The following is a 15,797-nucleotide window of genomic DNA, read 5'->3' on the forward strand; positions in this document are numbered from 1 at the left end:
AACAAAATTTTACTCCTACTACTTTACAGCTTAACATGAAAAATGCAACACTTTTGGCATTGTCACTTTATTTGTTTAAACTTCAATATTCTACAGATCTTTTATTCTCATTTTTGATCTAGAAAAAGCTTGAGGTCCCTGGAGGGGACCGCTTCCCCTGAACTGTGGGAAGCTCAGGTGGAGGAGCAATGAAGAACCCAGAACATACCCCTCCTGTGAACACCAGCCAGTGCGGCCGCCGGGTCCCTCTCACCTCATGTGTGACTCGTGCTGGTTCCTGCTGACACCGGTGCGGATCGCAAGGGGCAGGTCTGGCCAGCCCGGTCACACCTCACCATCCCCTGTGCCAGCCCAAGCCCTGGGGGCTCACCCCGTGCCCTGCTCCTGGCACGTCACTTGTCCAGTCACTGGGGGAAGGGGGCATTGCCCTCGCGCTGGGGCAGGTTCAGCTCTTGCAGTACCCATGAGACCACAGCCTGGAATCCTGTTTTTCTTTGAATTGGGAAAGCGCATGAACATCAATAAAGATGATAAGTTGACATGCAATTTCCCTGGCTCAGTTTCCCCGCCTTAGCTACCCTTCTTTGACCTCGGGGGTTCTCCAGGCTTTCTTGTCTTTTTTAAAGCTTACCCCGCTCTCCGCCAGGCTCTGGCAGGCTCCCTGTCCCTTGGCAAGGCCAGCTTCTCTCCTCCACCCCTCTTACCTTAAGCTTTATGTGTTTTTGGGAGCCTTCCCTGCAGGGCAAAACCAGTAACAGGACCCTTTCTCCTAATTTTAGCACATTCTTTAGCAGATGCTCTAATCCCTGGAGAAAACGTAGGCACCAGCAGCCCGCTGTCCCCAAGTGCCACCATCTCCGCACAGGTCAACCACCAGCTGCTGCTGGCCCGTGAGGATGTGACACAGCCTGCGTCAGCAGCACTGGATAAACACGGCTCGGGAGCGCTGGGGAAGCTGGGGGCAGCGCCTGGCACTGACTGAGCGAGCACCCAGGCACACAGCGTCCCCAAGCACCCGGCGGTACGCAGTGTCCCTGCCCGTCACCTGGCTCCAGCCCTCCGCAAGCCCAGTGCGAGGAGGATGCTGGTGGAAGCTGGTGAAGGGGGAGCACAAAGGGCAGGACATCTTACTGTGACATGCGTGGAAAGTACAGCCTGGGAGGGGGCTTAAATGAGGAACAGAGGCCACTCAAAATGTACCAGAAACACCCACCCAAGGCAAAAGCAGCATTTTGGGCTCTGGCTGGGTGGCCCCGAAGAGTGTCCCTGTAATGTCACCAAGCACCTGGGCTGGGGAAGGGGGCTGGCACAGCTTTAGGGACTCACCGAAGCTGAATTTACCCACCTGCTGTTGTGGTGCTTCATGGGCATGCGGGAAATCACGTCCCTGCCCAGGGAGCTCAGGTGCCACCCGAGACCACGGCACCCTGCTGAGGATAAGTGCAGAAGGGACCAAAGTGGGCACACAGCTCCTGGCACGCTGCACTCCATGGCCCAGCCCAGCTGGCTGTGTTTCCTTAGGGACATCGGCTGGGACCTGTGCTGGAGCAGGGGATGGAGCCAGGGAGCACCAGCATGACAGAGGACGAGGGCTTGCAGTGGTGGTGGGAGGGTGGCCAGCATGCACTGGGATTTTGGCAAACCAGAGGGACACAGGAGGAGGAGCAAAAAGGGGAAGAGTGTGTGTGGAAGCGGAGATATAGCAAAAAGCCACCCTTGAGCAGGAGGCTGGGTTTTTACCAGCGGCAATGGCTGCCTGCCCATCCCTAAGGTCTCTGCAGGGTGGTGACACACAGCGCCAGGCTCCCCTGTGATGCCCCAGGCACCAGCATGGCTGATTGCTCGCGGTGACAAGGCGCAGAGTGCCAGATCAAAGAGAAACTGAGGCGGGAATGGAAACTGGGGCCATCAAAGGCACTGGGGGTCCCTCGGGAGCTGGATGCCCATCAAAGGCCAGGAAGCTGCAGCCCCAGCAGCAATACAGGCAGCATGGGGAAGGCATATGTTTTACAGCAAAAATGCCCTTTGCTTCGTAATAAAACCACGATAAGCTTGAAAGGGGGAAGAAAAAAAAAGTTAAGTAATTGGGATTTTAAGTGACTTCCAAGCCCTTTTGCTCTCAGCCTCTAGCCCAACAGGTGTGGACAAGTAGGTGGCCTGGGCCAGCTGGGGGCTTTCAAGGTGGAAGCAAAGAGATGTGAAACATAAAAGGTTTCATCACAGCCGTGTTTTTACCCTTCCCCAGAGCCGGCCCCAGCCTTCAGGTGCTTGTCAGGCACCTGGCTGCTGTCCTGGGGGGGTGCAGCATCGTTCTGCCGGACACCTCACAGCCAGGACAGACGGCTGGCGGTTTGTGCACACCAGGAGCATCACATCATGCCAACAGCCATCCCGCATCACTGCTGCAGCTCACCGTCCCGCTCAGCACCCTCTCCTGCCGCCCTCCCTAGCTGGGCTCCTAGCCCCCCTGTAGATGCTCAGAGGGTGCCAGATGCACCAAGGACCAAGGCCCTGCCAGCACTTACCCCTGCGATGGAGACCGAGCTGCCCCTGCCACCAGCAATGTGGGAGTCCAGACGCTGCAGGTGGGAATGTTGTGCACCCACCGCAAAGAGCCGGTGACCCAGCATCAGCCAGGGACACGCAGGACTGCCTCTCGTTCTCGCTGTCGCAGTGGGTGAGGCCAGGGCAGATCTCCTCCACAGCAGTGCCTGGGGTCATGTTCAGCCCTGCCAACTCCACCGCTCTGGTCAGATGACAGCTTGCCAGGAAAGGGCAGAAAGGAGGTGGGTAGGATCCTGCAGACCCCCCTCCTCATCCCGGCACCGTGACCCACCACTGCTCCAGCCACCAGCAGGCACCGCTCGCTGGCACTGCCCACCCCTCACCAGGCTGGCAAGTGCTTTGGGAGCTGGAGCAGGCGCTTAGCAAGGAATTACATCTGCTTAAAAGGCAGAGAGGAGCTGCTGGGAAAGCTGTGAAACAAATGCTGAGGTAGCACCAGTGGAGACAATTCCCTTTCCACAAGGAGAGCATGATGGGTTCAGCGTGGGGCAGATCAATTCAACCAGCCCCAGCCTTGGTTTCTTGCCCCGGGTGATGAGAACGTGTGACGGCAGGGCAGAAAACCCACCCACGAGTGCTTATAGCACATTTAACATCTTGTAGGGAGCAGAGCAGATGGGGGTACCATCCTTCTGGAGAAGGAGAGGTGGCCCAGAGACCACCTCTGCCCAGCCCAGAGCTCAGCACCAACCACACTCCCTTTATTTGGTTTGCAAAACACGCAGGATGCTGGTGAGGGGAGGAGACCTAAAATACAATAATATTAATATTATTAATAATAATTAGAGTTCTGAGCGATTGCTACAGTTCCTGCTCCCCAGGGTTGGGCTACACTTTGGTGACACTATCTTCTGGCCTCACCTGGGCTGGCTCTGCAATTTTGGGATGGGGGGGGAAGACCCCCACCCTGTTGCTCTGGAGTCCCGCACACTCCGGCACCTTCTGCCCTTTCTTCAGGAGGCAGCAAGCCCCGAAGCTGAGAAAGAAAAGGCTCATCACGACCACGAATGGAGCCAGCGAGATGGTGTCCTTGGGAGGTGGGCAAAGCCACCGAGGACTGCTGGTTATCTTGGCTGAGAAGTTCCTGCTCTGGTCCCGGTAGGCACAGAGGGCTTCGTCCAGGTCCCGCACACCCACACCAGCGGCCCGCAGCGTGTCCAGCCAGGCCAGCGAGCAACAGCTGAAGGGGTTTCCAGCGACGGACACGTCCTTCAGGCTGTGGGACCAGCTGATGAGCGCTGGCTTTTCCAACGTCAGCAGGTTGTTATTGCGGATGTTCAGGCTTTCCAGCGGGCAGCAGAAAAGACCTGTGGGCAAAAGGCTCAAATTGTTGCCCGAGAGGTCCAAAACTTTGAGTGTGTCCAGGCAGGGGAGCTCTGCCTTGCTGTTGTCCATCTGGTTACCCCTCAGAGAGAGTTTCTGCAGGGAGAACTCCAACCCCCCCAGGGCTTCCTTAGGCATGAACAAGTCCTTGTTCCCGGACAGGTCTAGGGAGAGCAGTGACGTCCGGTTGAAGGCGTAGGGCTGCAGCCTGGCGATGTTGTTCTTGCAAAGGCTCAGATGCTTCAAGTGAGGGACATTGTAGAAGGGGGTGCAGGTGCCTCCTGGGGCTGGCACGGGAGAGCCCTCTCCCGAATTCCCTCCCCGATCACTCCCCGGGCTCTCACAAGGCTGGAGGCTGTTGGAGCCCAGATCAATTGCTTCCAGCTGAGGCAGATAATCAAAAAACCAGCGCGGCAGCACGCAGATGGCATTGCTGTGGAGGTCCAGTGAGTGCACAGACAGGGTGGCACGCTCCAGCGGCGTGGGCGAGCGGTCACTGGGCTCTGTGCCACCGGTGAGCGGCTCCCTGGCTACATCCTGGAGACAGTTCATAGCCAGGCTGAGGCTGTGCAGAGAGCCCAGGCTGTGGAAGAAGGTAAATGGGAACAGCTGCAGCCGGTTATTGCTGAGATCCAAGTCAGCTACATGTGTCAGACCAGCTGCGGTATGCAAGGTCCTATTAAACCTCGCCATCTCCGTGTAGCACGGTACAAACTCCTCCGGACGGCGTGAGCCTGGGAGCAGGGAAGCAATAAGGTTGTTGGAGAGGTTTAAGTGTGTGAGATAATGGGCTTTGGGGAGCTCTGGAAAATAGAGGAGTCTGTTATGGCTCAAGTCAAGCACTTGAAGCAGGTAGGGCTCCGCTCCCTCCTCCGAGATGAAGAGCTCCAGGGCATTGTGGCTGAGATTTAAAACTCGCAGCTGTGTGAGGCTGAAGCCAGAGATACAGTGGAGGGAATTCAAAGCCAAGTTCACCACCTCCAGCAATTCCAGAGCCTCAAAAGCTCCCTCCTCGATTTCCATGATGTAGTTGTTGCTGAGATTTAGCTCGCGCAGCTGTGGCATGCTCCAGAAGATCCCCACTGGCAGCCTGGTCATCTTGTTCCTGGAGAGATCCAGCATCCTCAGCCTGGTGAGGTTGCTGATGTACCAGCCTGCCATGTGGCTCTCCAGGTTATTTGCCGACAGGTCCAGGACCTCTATACTCCTGAGCAGTCGAAAGGCTCGCCCGTTAGCGCGGTAATTGCGGTCCAGGTGGTTCGATCCCAGGAGGAGGGAGCGCAGCTGGGACAGCTGAGCTAGGGTCGTGGCTGACACGGCTTCCAGCTGGTTGAAGCACATGTCCAGGTACTCAAGCTGCCCAAACCCTGGCAGGTAGCTGCCCGACAGGTTTTGAATGAAGTTGTTGGAGAGCTCAAGGTACTTAACTCCTTGGCCAAGCTCCTTTGGAAACTTGCGCAGGCCAACTCCTTTGCAAGACACCTTCATGGGGCTCTACAGAGAGACAGGAGAAGCTGTCAGCACAAGAGGGTCTACAAACCACAGCTCTAGCCACGCCAGCTGCTGTCCAAGAGGGTCAGGAGCAATGTGGAAGGGAGCATTGCTCCCCTTTCCCAAGCCTGGGATGGAAAGAGGCCAGACCACCTAAAGCCACTGCTCAGAGACAAGAAGCTTGTCCCCAGGGTTAAGCTGGGCTTTCCAAGACACTGTGGAGTTGTTTCTGACGGTGCAAGGAGAAGGCTCAGCCTCTGGCCCCACAGGCTGTCCTCCCATGCGTCCCAGCAAGGAAGATGGGCAAAAAGCTAGTGTAAGCACTAGAGGTGCATCAGGCTGGTGGGGCAAACCCAGCACTGGGACAGCCCAGGAACTGCTCCGGAGCATCCCTGTCCTGTCTGGGCACAGGAAAGGCACCGTCCTTTTGGGCTCCACCTTCCCGCTCCCTCCAGACTTGTTACCTCTGCCAGTTTGGAGTTGGGAGCCTCGACATGGAGCCGTGTGTGTGTGTGTGACACAGAAACCAGCGCATCCAGGCTCCTGACTGCCTCGCTAACATCCATGGCAGCTGTCTGAATCCCTGCGGAACCCTGCACTCCATCCTGCCTCTGAGCAAGCATCTCGAGCTGACACCCCAGTGGCAGGGACCACTAGAAGGTGCCACCTGCATGGGATGTTGGAGCAGGTAGGTGCTGGGGACCAGCTAGTGGGAGACCGGTTTGGAGAAAGGAGAGACAAGGCTGGGAAGGTTAAAGAGATGGAAGCTGGAGGGAGGGGAGAGCCGTGCGAAGGGGACACATGCTGTGCTGCGCAGAGGGATGCTTGCAGCCCCGCTTAGACCCAGTGATGCTGGTGGGGCCAGCCAAGCCCGGAGGCTCCTCAGAACGCAGCCCTACCTGCTGGCATGGCATGGACCTGGGCCTCGCCTCCTCGCTAGGCTGGGCTCTGAGCACAGACAGGAGCAGCCAGAGCAGCAAGCAGCCTCGTCCAGCCAGCAGGTGTTCCAACAAGAGCATGTTGGGCTGTGGGTGCTGCCAGCCCTGTTCCGCTCCTGCAGCACTCTCCGGCAAGCTGGGCTCTGTATAAATAGCCTTCAGGATGGGACAGGGGAAGGAGATAACGCATGTGGGTGTTCGTAGCTACGGAAGTGGGAAAAGAAAGACATAAGATTACAGAGGGGGAAAAACAGTGCAGAAAGCCACAAGGAAGGCACATGGCGGGATGGGGAGGAGGCAGGGTTGCACCAGCACTCAGGTGATGGGCTGCATCGGCCACCCAAACGAACTGCCAGGCAGCAGAGGTGGTACTTGGGAACGCCAAGAGGTTTTGGGGGAGTTCCCTTGCGTGGATCTGCTCTTTCTCCAGCTTCCCCTGCCCCATGCCAGGGCCAAACCATGCCCTGTGCCAGCTCCCCTGGGCAGCCAGTGCCAGTACAGTGGGAGCAGCTGGTGAGGGCTCCCCGGCCACCCTGCGCTGGGGACGGAGCTGCTGCTGCAGCCGCTGGGGATGACTGTGGGGCTGCCAGCACCACCGGGGCTGCAGGTGAGCTCGCTGCCCGAAGACGGAGCAAATTCCCCTCCCGGCACTGCCACAAGCCCAGCGGAGGGGACTCTCCTGCTGCACCTGCTCCTTCTTGGGGAAGCAATGGCTCCCCAGGGTTTACCACCCATTCCCAGCGGGATGTGCAAACCTGGCGTTCCCCTGCTCCTCCTCGTCTTCCTCCCCAGGTGTCCGCTGTGCTGCAGGGGCTGAGCTCCTCGCTGCCACATCCCAGTGTCCCTGCCAGGCTGCAGGACAGCTGCTGGGTCACCTCCTCACCCAAGGCAGGAACCAGGTGGGGACTTTCCCTGCAGCAGCTCCAAGTGGCATCCGGGTGCCCAGAGCTGCACCCCACCCACGCGGGTTTTTTTGCAGTGAGATTTCCATGTCCCTGTGCCGCCTAATGCTGACACACTCCGCGGGGACATGCTCCTTGCATGCTTCATGGGGCGTTCTGCAAAACACATGCTTTTGGGGTTTTTGGCTCACTGTGGCCGATTTCCTTCACATCTGAAGAAGCACCTCCAGGCTGCTGCATGGCTGCCTCAGGACGTGTTTTTCTGTAGTTTCAGCTCTAGTCCTAGATGTGTCTGGCAGGAAAAATAAATAAATTTTATATATACGTATATATGTCATCTATTTTTCCTGCCAGACATACATAAACATATATATAATATATATATAATTCATATACATATATACAAAATGTATATACACGTACACACCCAGAAGATGACACAGCCAGGTTTCTGCTGCTGTAGCCCCTTGCCCTGCTGGCAGCTGGTGTGGCAGGGAACACTTTGTCACCCCCGGGATGTGGTTCAGTCTGGAGCCAGACCAGCGTCACCAGCCATGGCACACCGGGTGGGGGTGACAGCCAGGCAGGCTCGGGCCAGAGGCCAGGGCTGCTGTCCCAGGCTGGCACCCTCCCCGCTCACCGCGGCAGCCCCGGGCTCCAGCGGCAGCTGTGGGTGCACAGCCTGCCATTGTTTTCGGAGGTGCGGTGAGGATAGCACATCTGTGCAGATGTGAAATTCTGCAGGCTCTGGCCAGGGAAACACCGACCTCTGGATGAACCTTCGCCTCCAGCATCCCTTGCCTCCCCTCGGCGGCCAAGCGCGGAGCCCCAAAAGCGGAAGGCGGTGAGGGAGGAACGGCTCCACCCAACTGCTCCTGCCCCTGGTGCAACCCCGGCTCCGGCGCCGCCTTGCCCGGGGAACCCCGGCCCGCTCCTCCCTGCACCCCGACTTGCTGGGCACGGGTCCGCACAGTGGGCACAGCCCATGAACTCAGCTGTAAAGTCCCTGATTTTGATCAGGGACTTTGGAGAATCCCTGGGCATTTGCATCCCAAGGCTGTGAACTCCCTTTGCAGAGCCAGCCGGGTGTGGACCGAGCCCTCCAAGGTGCCCTGCAAATACCGAGAGGCTTTTCAGGGACCGTGCTGAAGGCAGAGTGAACCTCACAGCATGAACGGGAAGAGATTTGCTCCTGCAAATCCCAGGGCATCCCATGCTTCTTGCCACTTTGAGCCTCCAGACTGGCTCCCCAGTCTCTGGAGTGGTCTGTTTAAGAGCGATGCTCCTGCTCCCCCCCAGCTTTCATGTGAGAGGTCTCCAAAGGACAGGAGGAATGAAAGGCTTAGCAGAAGAGCAGATGAAGCCACTTGCCTAATGTCATAGCCTTACCGTGGGGTGACAGATGCTTGCTCCAGCCTGGGCGTTATGGAGGCAGAGGGCACCTGGTTACCTAGGTACATCAATTCTGTACTACTTCCCCAGGAAATAGCGATAACAACACTGTTCTCTGCACATATCCCTGACTGCAGAGAGCAGCAGGGAGTTGGGAAGCCAAACGCTGAGCAGCTCTGAGCCCGACGAGGGGGACCGGTGCTTCTCGCATCAGCGGTGGTGGCTGCAGCAGGTGCGTATCAACTACTCCCCAAAGGATGGGGAGATGCTTTGCCTTTCAGCTGCGTCCCATTGCACAAGTGCACTTGACATACTTTGCACTAGTTGTAAAGACTTTCCAGAGAAATTCCTGGTTTGGCTGAGGAAGGACGTCCCACCGAGAACACTGAGATCAGGAAAAAGCTTTATTTGCAAAGAAAATATTGACAATTTACATAAACTTACATCCTAATTTATATACATTATGTATATTTTATATACAGATAGTGTCTTGAATAAAGATGCCGAAGCACAAAACAGCATCAGTATATCACCGTGCAGCTCTAATGGGTAACGGGGGGACTCGTGTCCCTCTTCCCACACCTCCTCTACCGTTACGCTTTCATTGGGGTGTCTGAGAGAGAGTGATGGACATGGGGGGTGGGGATGGCACGGTGGGGGTGAGGCTGTAAGTGGGCACAGCCACGAGGCGCAGCTGCAGCTGTCCCTTCCCCTTTCCCCCAAAGCCTGCGCCAGGACAGCCTGGGGCCAGGACGGGAGCCAGCGGCCACCAGCCTGCAGTGGGGGGGACCGACCCCCCGCGCTCCTCCTCTTGCTGTGAAAGAGGGGAAGAAAAACGGATGAGCCAATGCACTCTGCCCATCCCCCTCCCGGGGCAGCTCCGGTGCCCTTTTCTAACCAGCCAATGCTGCGTTCGGTGGCAGGATGATGCCACGTCCCCTGATGGGGCCAGGGTGGCAGGGAGACCACGGCCGCCTACCTGGGCAAGGCGGGTGCTGGAGGCGAGCAAGGGCCGGGTAGTTTTGGGCAAGGAGTCGTGACCTAAAGCCTTTACTGAAAGGAATCCTTCCCTCAAAAAGGGGCCTGAACACAACAGCCAAGCCAGCTTCCCTAGACATTGCCTCTGTAGAGAGGAGCTTGGGAGAGAGAAGGGTTTCGGACGATGCGTTACGTACCGATGAGCTGTTCGCTATGTTTCTGCAGCTGGAGTCCAGCCGAAAGTTGGGCAGCAGAGCCAAGGCACGCAGGTAAGAGCAGAGCCAGCAAGTACCGCCGGAGAGGAAGGCTGGCACACGGAAGGCTTGTGTGTCCGCCGTCTCAGATACGCAGAAGTCTGTCTATAAACGAAGCACCTCCTTCTCAACCAGACTAGGAACCGAGATACACCAACATTCAAAGACATCAGACGGAAAGACTGGAGCAAGGCCCTGTTCCTGCTGGAGTTTGCTAAAACCTCCCATGCGCATCCTCCTCATGCTCCTCTGAGCTGCTTCCAGGCCCTTTTTGGCTCCAGTTAAGGGGAAGAGGCACCAAAGATGGTGGGACACCATCTGGAGAAGCATCATATAGAAGAGTCTATACTACAGCCTAGGTAACCTGCACTGTAATACCGCACTAACGAGAACTTGTTGCTGGAGAGGCCAAAGGGCTTCAAGTATACAGACTCTTCGGCTGCTGCAGGACTGGCGATCCGCCCGCTCATCTCCGGGATGAACATGGCTCTTGTGGCACCAAGGCCACCTGCAGTCAGGTAGTCTCTGCTCTCCAACTCCATACCCGAATCCAACTCCACATCTCCAACTCACCTACACCGAGCTCATGCTTCGGTGTAACGCCAGCAACAGAAAAAGCCCGTTAACACTTTCCATGGCAGGAACCTCTCCCTTCTGCTCTCGTCCCGCATTCCAGGCACATGCCAGAGAGGGAACTCAGCAACGATGTAAAGGACTTTGGTGGAGAGAAGGGCCCCTGCCTCCTCCTGCCCGCAGCCACAGTCAGGAGCACATCACAGACCCTGCCAGTGGGGGACAAGGAATGCAAACTACACCCATCGTCCTCTCCCAAGCCGCCCCTCGCATGGTTTATGCTTGCCCTAAGTCTTGCTGTTCAAGCTGTATTCTAAAGCAATTCTGTTAACGATTTGCTTAATGTTCTCACTATACACAGTTGTCCCGATTCATTCTTGTCAAAGGAACATGTCCTTCTTAATCCATTTTAAAGGAAATAAACCACAAAGGCTAGTTAAGTGCCCCTAAGGCTCTTGGTAGCCCAACATGTTAAGGCTAGAAAGGAGAAGAACACACTGAAAAAGAAATAGCAGGCAATTTTTCAAGCAGTTATTTTACAAACTGCACGCCTCCTGTGAATAGCGAGGCTGTAGCCAAAGCTGGGTGCCCCCAAGAAATATTTATCTCCCAATAACTGCAATACTTGGCAAGTGAGATCACTCACTACGGATGGGGGAAAGCGATGGAGCCAAGAATGCTTCAGCCAGGGTGGACCCTTCTGCGGTCAGATCAGTCACTACAGCACGGTGCTGAGACACGTCTGCTCCCATGGCCCTGCAGGTGACCACGGCTGAGACACCTCTGCTTGGAGATGCAGGTCATCACCGAGACGCCGGTTCGTGACTTGTCCCGTTCGCTACATAGGCTGAAACTTCATCACCCTCTTTAGTTTTCAAAGAAAAAACATGTTCTGAAAAGAAATCCAGTTTAAAAAAAACAAAAACGACACAACCAAGCAACAAGCCAAGGCATGACACAAAAGAGCAATTAGCGCTTCAGCCTCTTCCTCAGCTCAAGCACATCTTATAGCTTTAGGTCTCCACAGTTGAGGGGAGGTAACGGGAGAGAGTTGCTCAAGAAGCCAAAAGAAACAATAGCATCCCAGCTCTTCTATTAGTCACCAGAAATCGAGTTATGACTAGACTCAGCAGGGCTCAGAGAAAAGAAAAAGTGGTGACTTCATGCTGGACCAGACTTTTTAAATACATTTTTTTTTTTTTTTTTGCTAGAGACTCCATCACCACCACTTATTAGAACATTTTAGGTAGAAGGGTGCCAAAAGGAAAGGGATGGGGGGAGGGAAGGATAAAAACCACATCTAAAAGTGGGACAGTTGCTATTAAAACAGAAAAAAAATTTCCTGTTTGAATATTTTATTCTTAAACATGACAAACTTCTTCAGAGTGTTTTCACAAGTATTTGTGTCTGCTCTACATGGCTGGGTGAAGCCTGTAGAAATGTGTTCTGGTTTGCAAAATATTAATTAAAAAGACCAAAAAAAAACCCCAACCCAACAAAAACCCCCAACAAAACACAAATTGCTGTAACAGCAGCAGTACTTTAAGGCAGCCCCCATTAGGGCAAGGTATACCTCTGGGGTAATGGCAGGAGCTGAAAGTAGCAGAGGCGCTGGAACCGGTAGTCGGCATTTTCTTTGGGACTTTGTGATATTTCTGGAATGTGGAGGCAGTTTCCTATCTGCTAAGCCTGCTCTATTAAGTATTCATCTTCCTCTTGCACTTACTGCTTTTGCAGCCTGCTTCCAAGCTCTAGGTAGAGGCACTTCGCCTTCTTTGCTCGCACTCCTGAGGATGAATGTAAACACCACTGACCCTGTCTTATTCACCTCCCTTCGCACCCCGCAGCCATTCCAGTTCCAACTGGGAAGGCGGAAAACCAGAAACCCCCTTTCCTGCTTTCGTTAGTGTGCAGAAGCAGGAGTGCCTGGCTAGGACAATGTGGACATTAGTCTGTCTTCTCCTGCTACCGCCTGGGATGCTCTTGCTAGTGCAACATAAAAGCAGAGACCCACACCACTCTCAACAAGCCTCGTGTGAAGATCACAGAGCAGAGTATCAGTGCAGTAATACTGGAAATACTGAGACAAGGCAGACACAACAGCCTTTCCTCCTCACAATGCTTTTTCAGCTAGCTTTTTGATCCAAGTCTCCATGCAAGTCACAGAAGACAATTGTGCTTCCTGCATTCACATATAGGAATAAATAGCTCTGGATCAGTTTTCTTTATGGCCGGATTACAGAACCCCCTGAAATACTGATACGCTTATGAACAGCAGCACTGTGCAGTTCTGTGAGTATCCTTGGACATGCCAAGTTCGTCTAGGATGCTGGTGCATCTCCTAGGCGTATGGCCCCAAAGAAAGTTGTGTGCTTGCTCATGTTGATGGAGATGTCAGCATGGACCATTTTCACAGCAATCTTCTGCCTGGCTTTGAGGAGGCAGACCCCAGCTGTATAGCAGGTATTGAAGTTGGTCTTGCCGGTCTCAATACTCCGAGTGCATTGCAGAAAGGGCTTTTCATCCACGACCACCTCATAGCTGGCAAAATCTGTGAAGTTTATGTAGTATACCTGATGTGAAGCAGGAAGAAGAAAGGTATTAAGGAGTGTATTTGTGCACATGGAACAAGTCCACATTCAGTGTGTACATCGTGTACGTTCCCTCTGCTGACAATCCCTTCCTTGGCCCCGGGACACCTACACTCATGGGAGGTCGTCTTGTTTGAGGCAGAAGGAACCCCAAGCCAACCAAACACGAGGAAACTCTGTACTCCGCTTCATACTACCACAAGCATGCAAGCATCCGTGAATCCACGTATCTAAGGCTGAGCTACGAATCCTTGCTTTGGACCCTGCTGATCACAGGAAAAATTACAAACCTGCACAGGCCTAGTTACAAAACCGTGTAGACAACCCTGTCTGCCACAAACAGCTTTTCATCCAACAAACAGACAGAAATATTTTAACTGAAGTCCTCTTTCACTTACCTGGCCAGTCCTGCTTTCTGGGTCCCATGAGCCTCCTTTAGTGTTGACATCAAAAATGCCCTAAGGTGTACTGGCAGTTGTACAGCGCCTTTGTAATTGGACTTGTGGTGCTTTCAAAGGCATAAGCTATTACAGGGAAGACACACTCTCAACCTCCACAGTTTGGAAGCAAGTGCCCTTACAGTGTTTCTGCTGATTTAACCCCTAGATCTGGCACCTACGTCCCCAGGGCTCCGTGACTCGTTACTTAACCTCCTCCCACACACCGGTTCTGAAGAACTGCGGGATGCATGAGAAAGACCTGTCCAAAGAGAAGTCAGTCCCAGGGAGCTGCTTCTTCCCGACAGATGAAAACCAGCCAGTTTGGATGCATCTGCTAATTCTTCTTAGTCTACACCCTGCGACCACAGAAGCTATGCGAGACTAAGCCCCCTTTCTCCTTGATGGGCTACAAATAACATAGGTTTCAGAGGCACAATGTGGTGGCCAGCAATTAGCATTAAGCACTCGGGAATCGATTATCCTTTATCCTTTGGCTCACGTAGTTTTCCTGTCCCCATCCAAACCAGACACGTAACCAGCTCTGTGGAAGAGCCCCTAACCTGACACCCAGCGCCCACCGTACCCGACCTGGTACGGCACCGGCGGGGCTGCCGGCTGCATGGAGGCGAAGCATGAGCAGGAGGGGGTATCAGAAGCCTGGAGCAAGGTGGGAGTTGCTTAGTTGTGGGTGTCACACAGAAACTCTCTTGCCTTGCTAAAATCTGCCCCAGAAGAGTTTTTCTGTCCACAGGTGGGTGGACACCCTGCATGCCCTCGGAAGGGGAGAGCTTCGCAGCGCAGCGCTTCTGGTCAGAGATTTGCAAGACACTGGCAGCAGCGTGTCAAATGACAGTCCACCTCCTGCATTTCATTTGAATGGGGAGAGGAAATGATGCCTTAATTAGCTGTAAACTAAATCCTAATACAGTGATTTATTACTTTAGCCCTTCTTTAGCCTTTTTTACAGGAGCAGGTCTGTACATCCATCGTCGGTACCAGCTAAGGCAGCAGCCGAGCCGCCCTGCTGCATGGCACAGCTGCTGGCACACCGTGTCGGTCTGAAGCTACACAAAGGTGGAGGCAAAATGGAGTTACCTGGCTGGAGTTTGGCCAAGCCACCCAGGCTGAGAGTCCTATGCTTACAAAGAGTGACAAGGCTTCGAAACAATCAGGAGGTGTCAGGGTTTTGGTCTTACACCTCATTCTAAGCACAGAGCCCAGCATCCTGCCAGGACCCTTGCCCTGCAAGGAGGTTTAGATGGGCTGGCGAATGAGTGGACAGACAATGTGGAGAATTAAAAAAAAAAGGCACTGGTGGCATGTGGGATCTGGCTGGGCAGCTGTGCCTGTGTTTTGGTAACTAATCCCTTGCAGCTGGTGTCACGGCGTGATGTGTGACCTTGCACTTCAAACCGCTAAGGTCTTCCTCCGACACACATCTCCTAGAGCACGAAGGGGTTAAAAGTACATACAAGTTCTTGGCATTTGCTAGTTGTCTGGAGCCCTCTCGTGGTTCATGCAAGGCTTCCATTGGAACACAAGAATAGGAGTTAGGCCTAGGACCGTACTCACTTCTACCTGACTATAGATGAAGTATGTGCCGTCCACCAGTACCTCCAGCTCCCCACTGCGGGCATGCAGCTTAAACACCTTGGGGTTCATAGTGATGCGAGACCAGTCATTGAGGACTCCACCTGAAAGATCTCAGTATGAGAAAACGGCAGTCACTCAGTACCCATCAGAATGAAAAGCGCAGGAGCACAGAAATACAATGACATTGCAAGGTTTCATACACAACGGCTGGCACAGACTCAAGTTGAAAAGTCAAGGAACTCGGTAAGAAAATGCCAGAATTAAAGCCCAGGGTGCGTCCGTTTGGACCCCTCCCTACAGCTATGCCACCCCTTGCTGCCGGACACCCATGTCGTGCGGTGCACAGCACCACTCGTCCACATCTCTGCTCGTCCTTGTCAAGGGCAGTTCTCACCCCTGAAAACTGGGGTACGGCCTTTTGTGCTGGCCTGTGCGGGGTACAGCCCAGCCTGCTCCTCCTGACACTACGCTAAGCTTAGTATCACATTTAAGTGTTTTACCAGCCTGGAAACACATTCCCAGTATCATCCCCACGCCAAAGCAAAGACACTCCGGCACATGGAAATCAATGCCAGTACGGTAAGGTGTTTGCCAAGTTTTGTTAATCCACCTGAGAGGCCAGGGGCTGATTTTTCATGTTATTTTTTGTATGTTCAGCTGCAGATCCCAAAAGACTTCTGGCAGTTGCGATCATAACAGCACTTCTTCAGGTACCTCCTGAAGAGCATCTGTTCACAGCCCTTGTAAAAACTTTGTT

At 54.2% G+C, this 15,797-nt stretch overlaps 2 protein-coding genes across 8 annotated transcripts in view; both read right to left on the minus strand.

Annotated features, from left to right (window-relative positions):
- Positions 1–51: 51 nt before the first annotated feature.
- On the minus strand, positions 52–6,870 carry LOC101918489 (transforming growth factor beta activator LRRC32-like). 3 transcript variants are annotated; one of them, XM_055818202.1, is made up of 3 exons: positions 6,279–6,870; positions 3,427–5,382; positions 52–2,761 (listed from the first exon to the last, which is right to left on the minus strand). In XM_055818202.1, exons 1-3 carry the CDS (start codon positions 6,396–6,398, stop codon positions 2,630–2,632), a joined length of 2,208 nt encoding a protein of 735 aa, XP_055674177.1. In that variant the 5' UTR covers positions 6,399–6,870; the 3' UTR covers positions 52–2,629. The 3 variants fall into 3 exon arrangements, with proteins under 3 accessions (XP_055674177.1, XP_055674176.1, XP_013151867.2); XM_055818201.1 differs by having other exon boundaries at positions 2,626–3,312; XM_013296413.3 differs by lacking the exon at positions 52–2,761 and having other exon boundaries at positions 3,175–5,382; positions 6,279–6,868.
- A 2,132-nt stretch (positions 6,871–9,002) lies between these two features.
- EDA (ectodysplasin A) overlaps positions 9,003–15,797 on the minus strand; it is an 81,737-nt gene continuing 74,942 nt past the window's right edge. Inside the window, exons 7-9 of one of the 5 annotated variants that reach the window (XR_008749716.1) lie at positions 15,020–15,150; positions 11,063–12,989; positions 9,003–10,625 (exon numbers count right to left, since the gene is read on the minus strand). Coding sequence is in view for 4 of the 5 variants with exons in the window: in XM_055818263.1 (XP_055674238.1) it covers positions 12,738–12,989; positions 15,020–15,150 (383 nt within the window). In the remaining variant the exon portion in view is untranslated. Of the gene's footprint in view, positions 12,990–15,019; positions 15,151–15,797 lie in introns of all 5 variants that reach the window. The other 4 variants (XM_055818266.1, XM_055818265.1, XM_055818264.1 and 1 more) reach the window with 4 other exon arrangements.

The sequence above is a fragment of the Falco peregrinus genome, chromosome 13 (assembly GCF_023634155.1).
Source record: "Falco peregrinus isolate bFalPer1 chromosome 13, bFalPer1.pri, whole genome shotgun sequence".
NCBI lineage: Eukaryota > Metazoa > Chordata > Aves > Falconiformes > Falconidae > Falco > Falco peregrinus.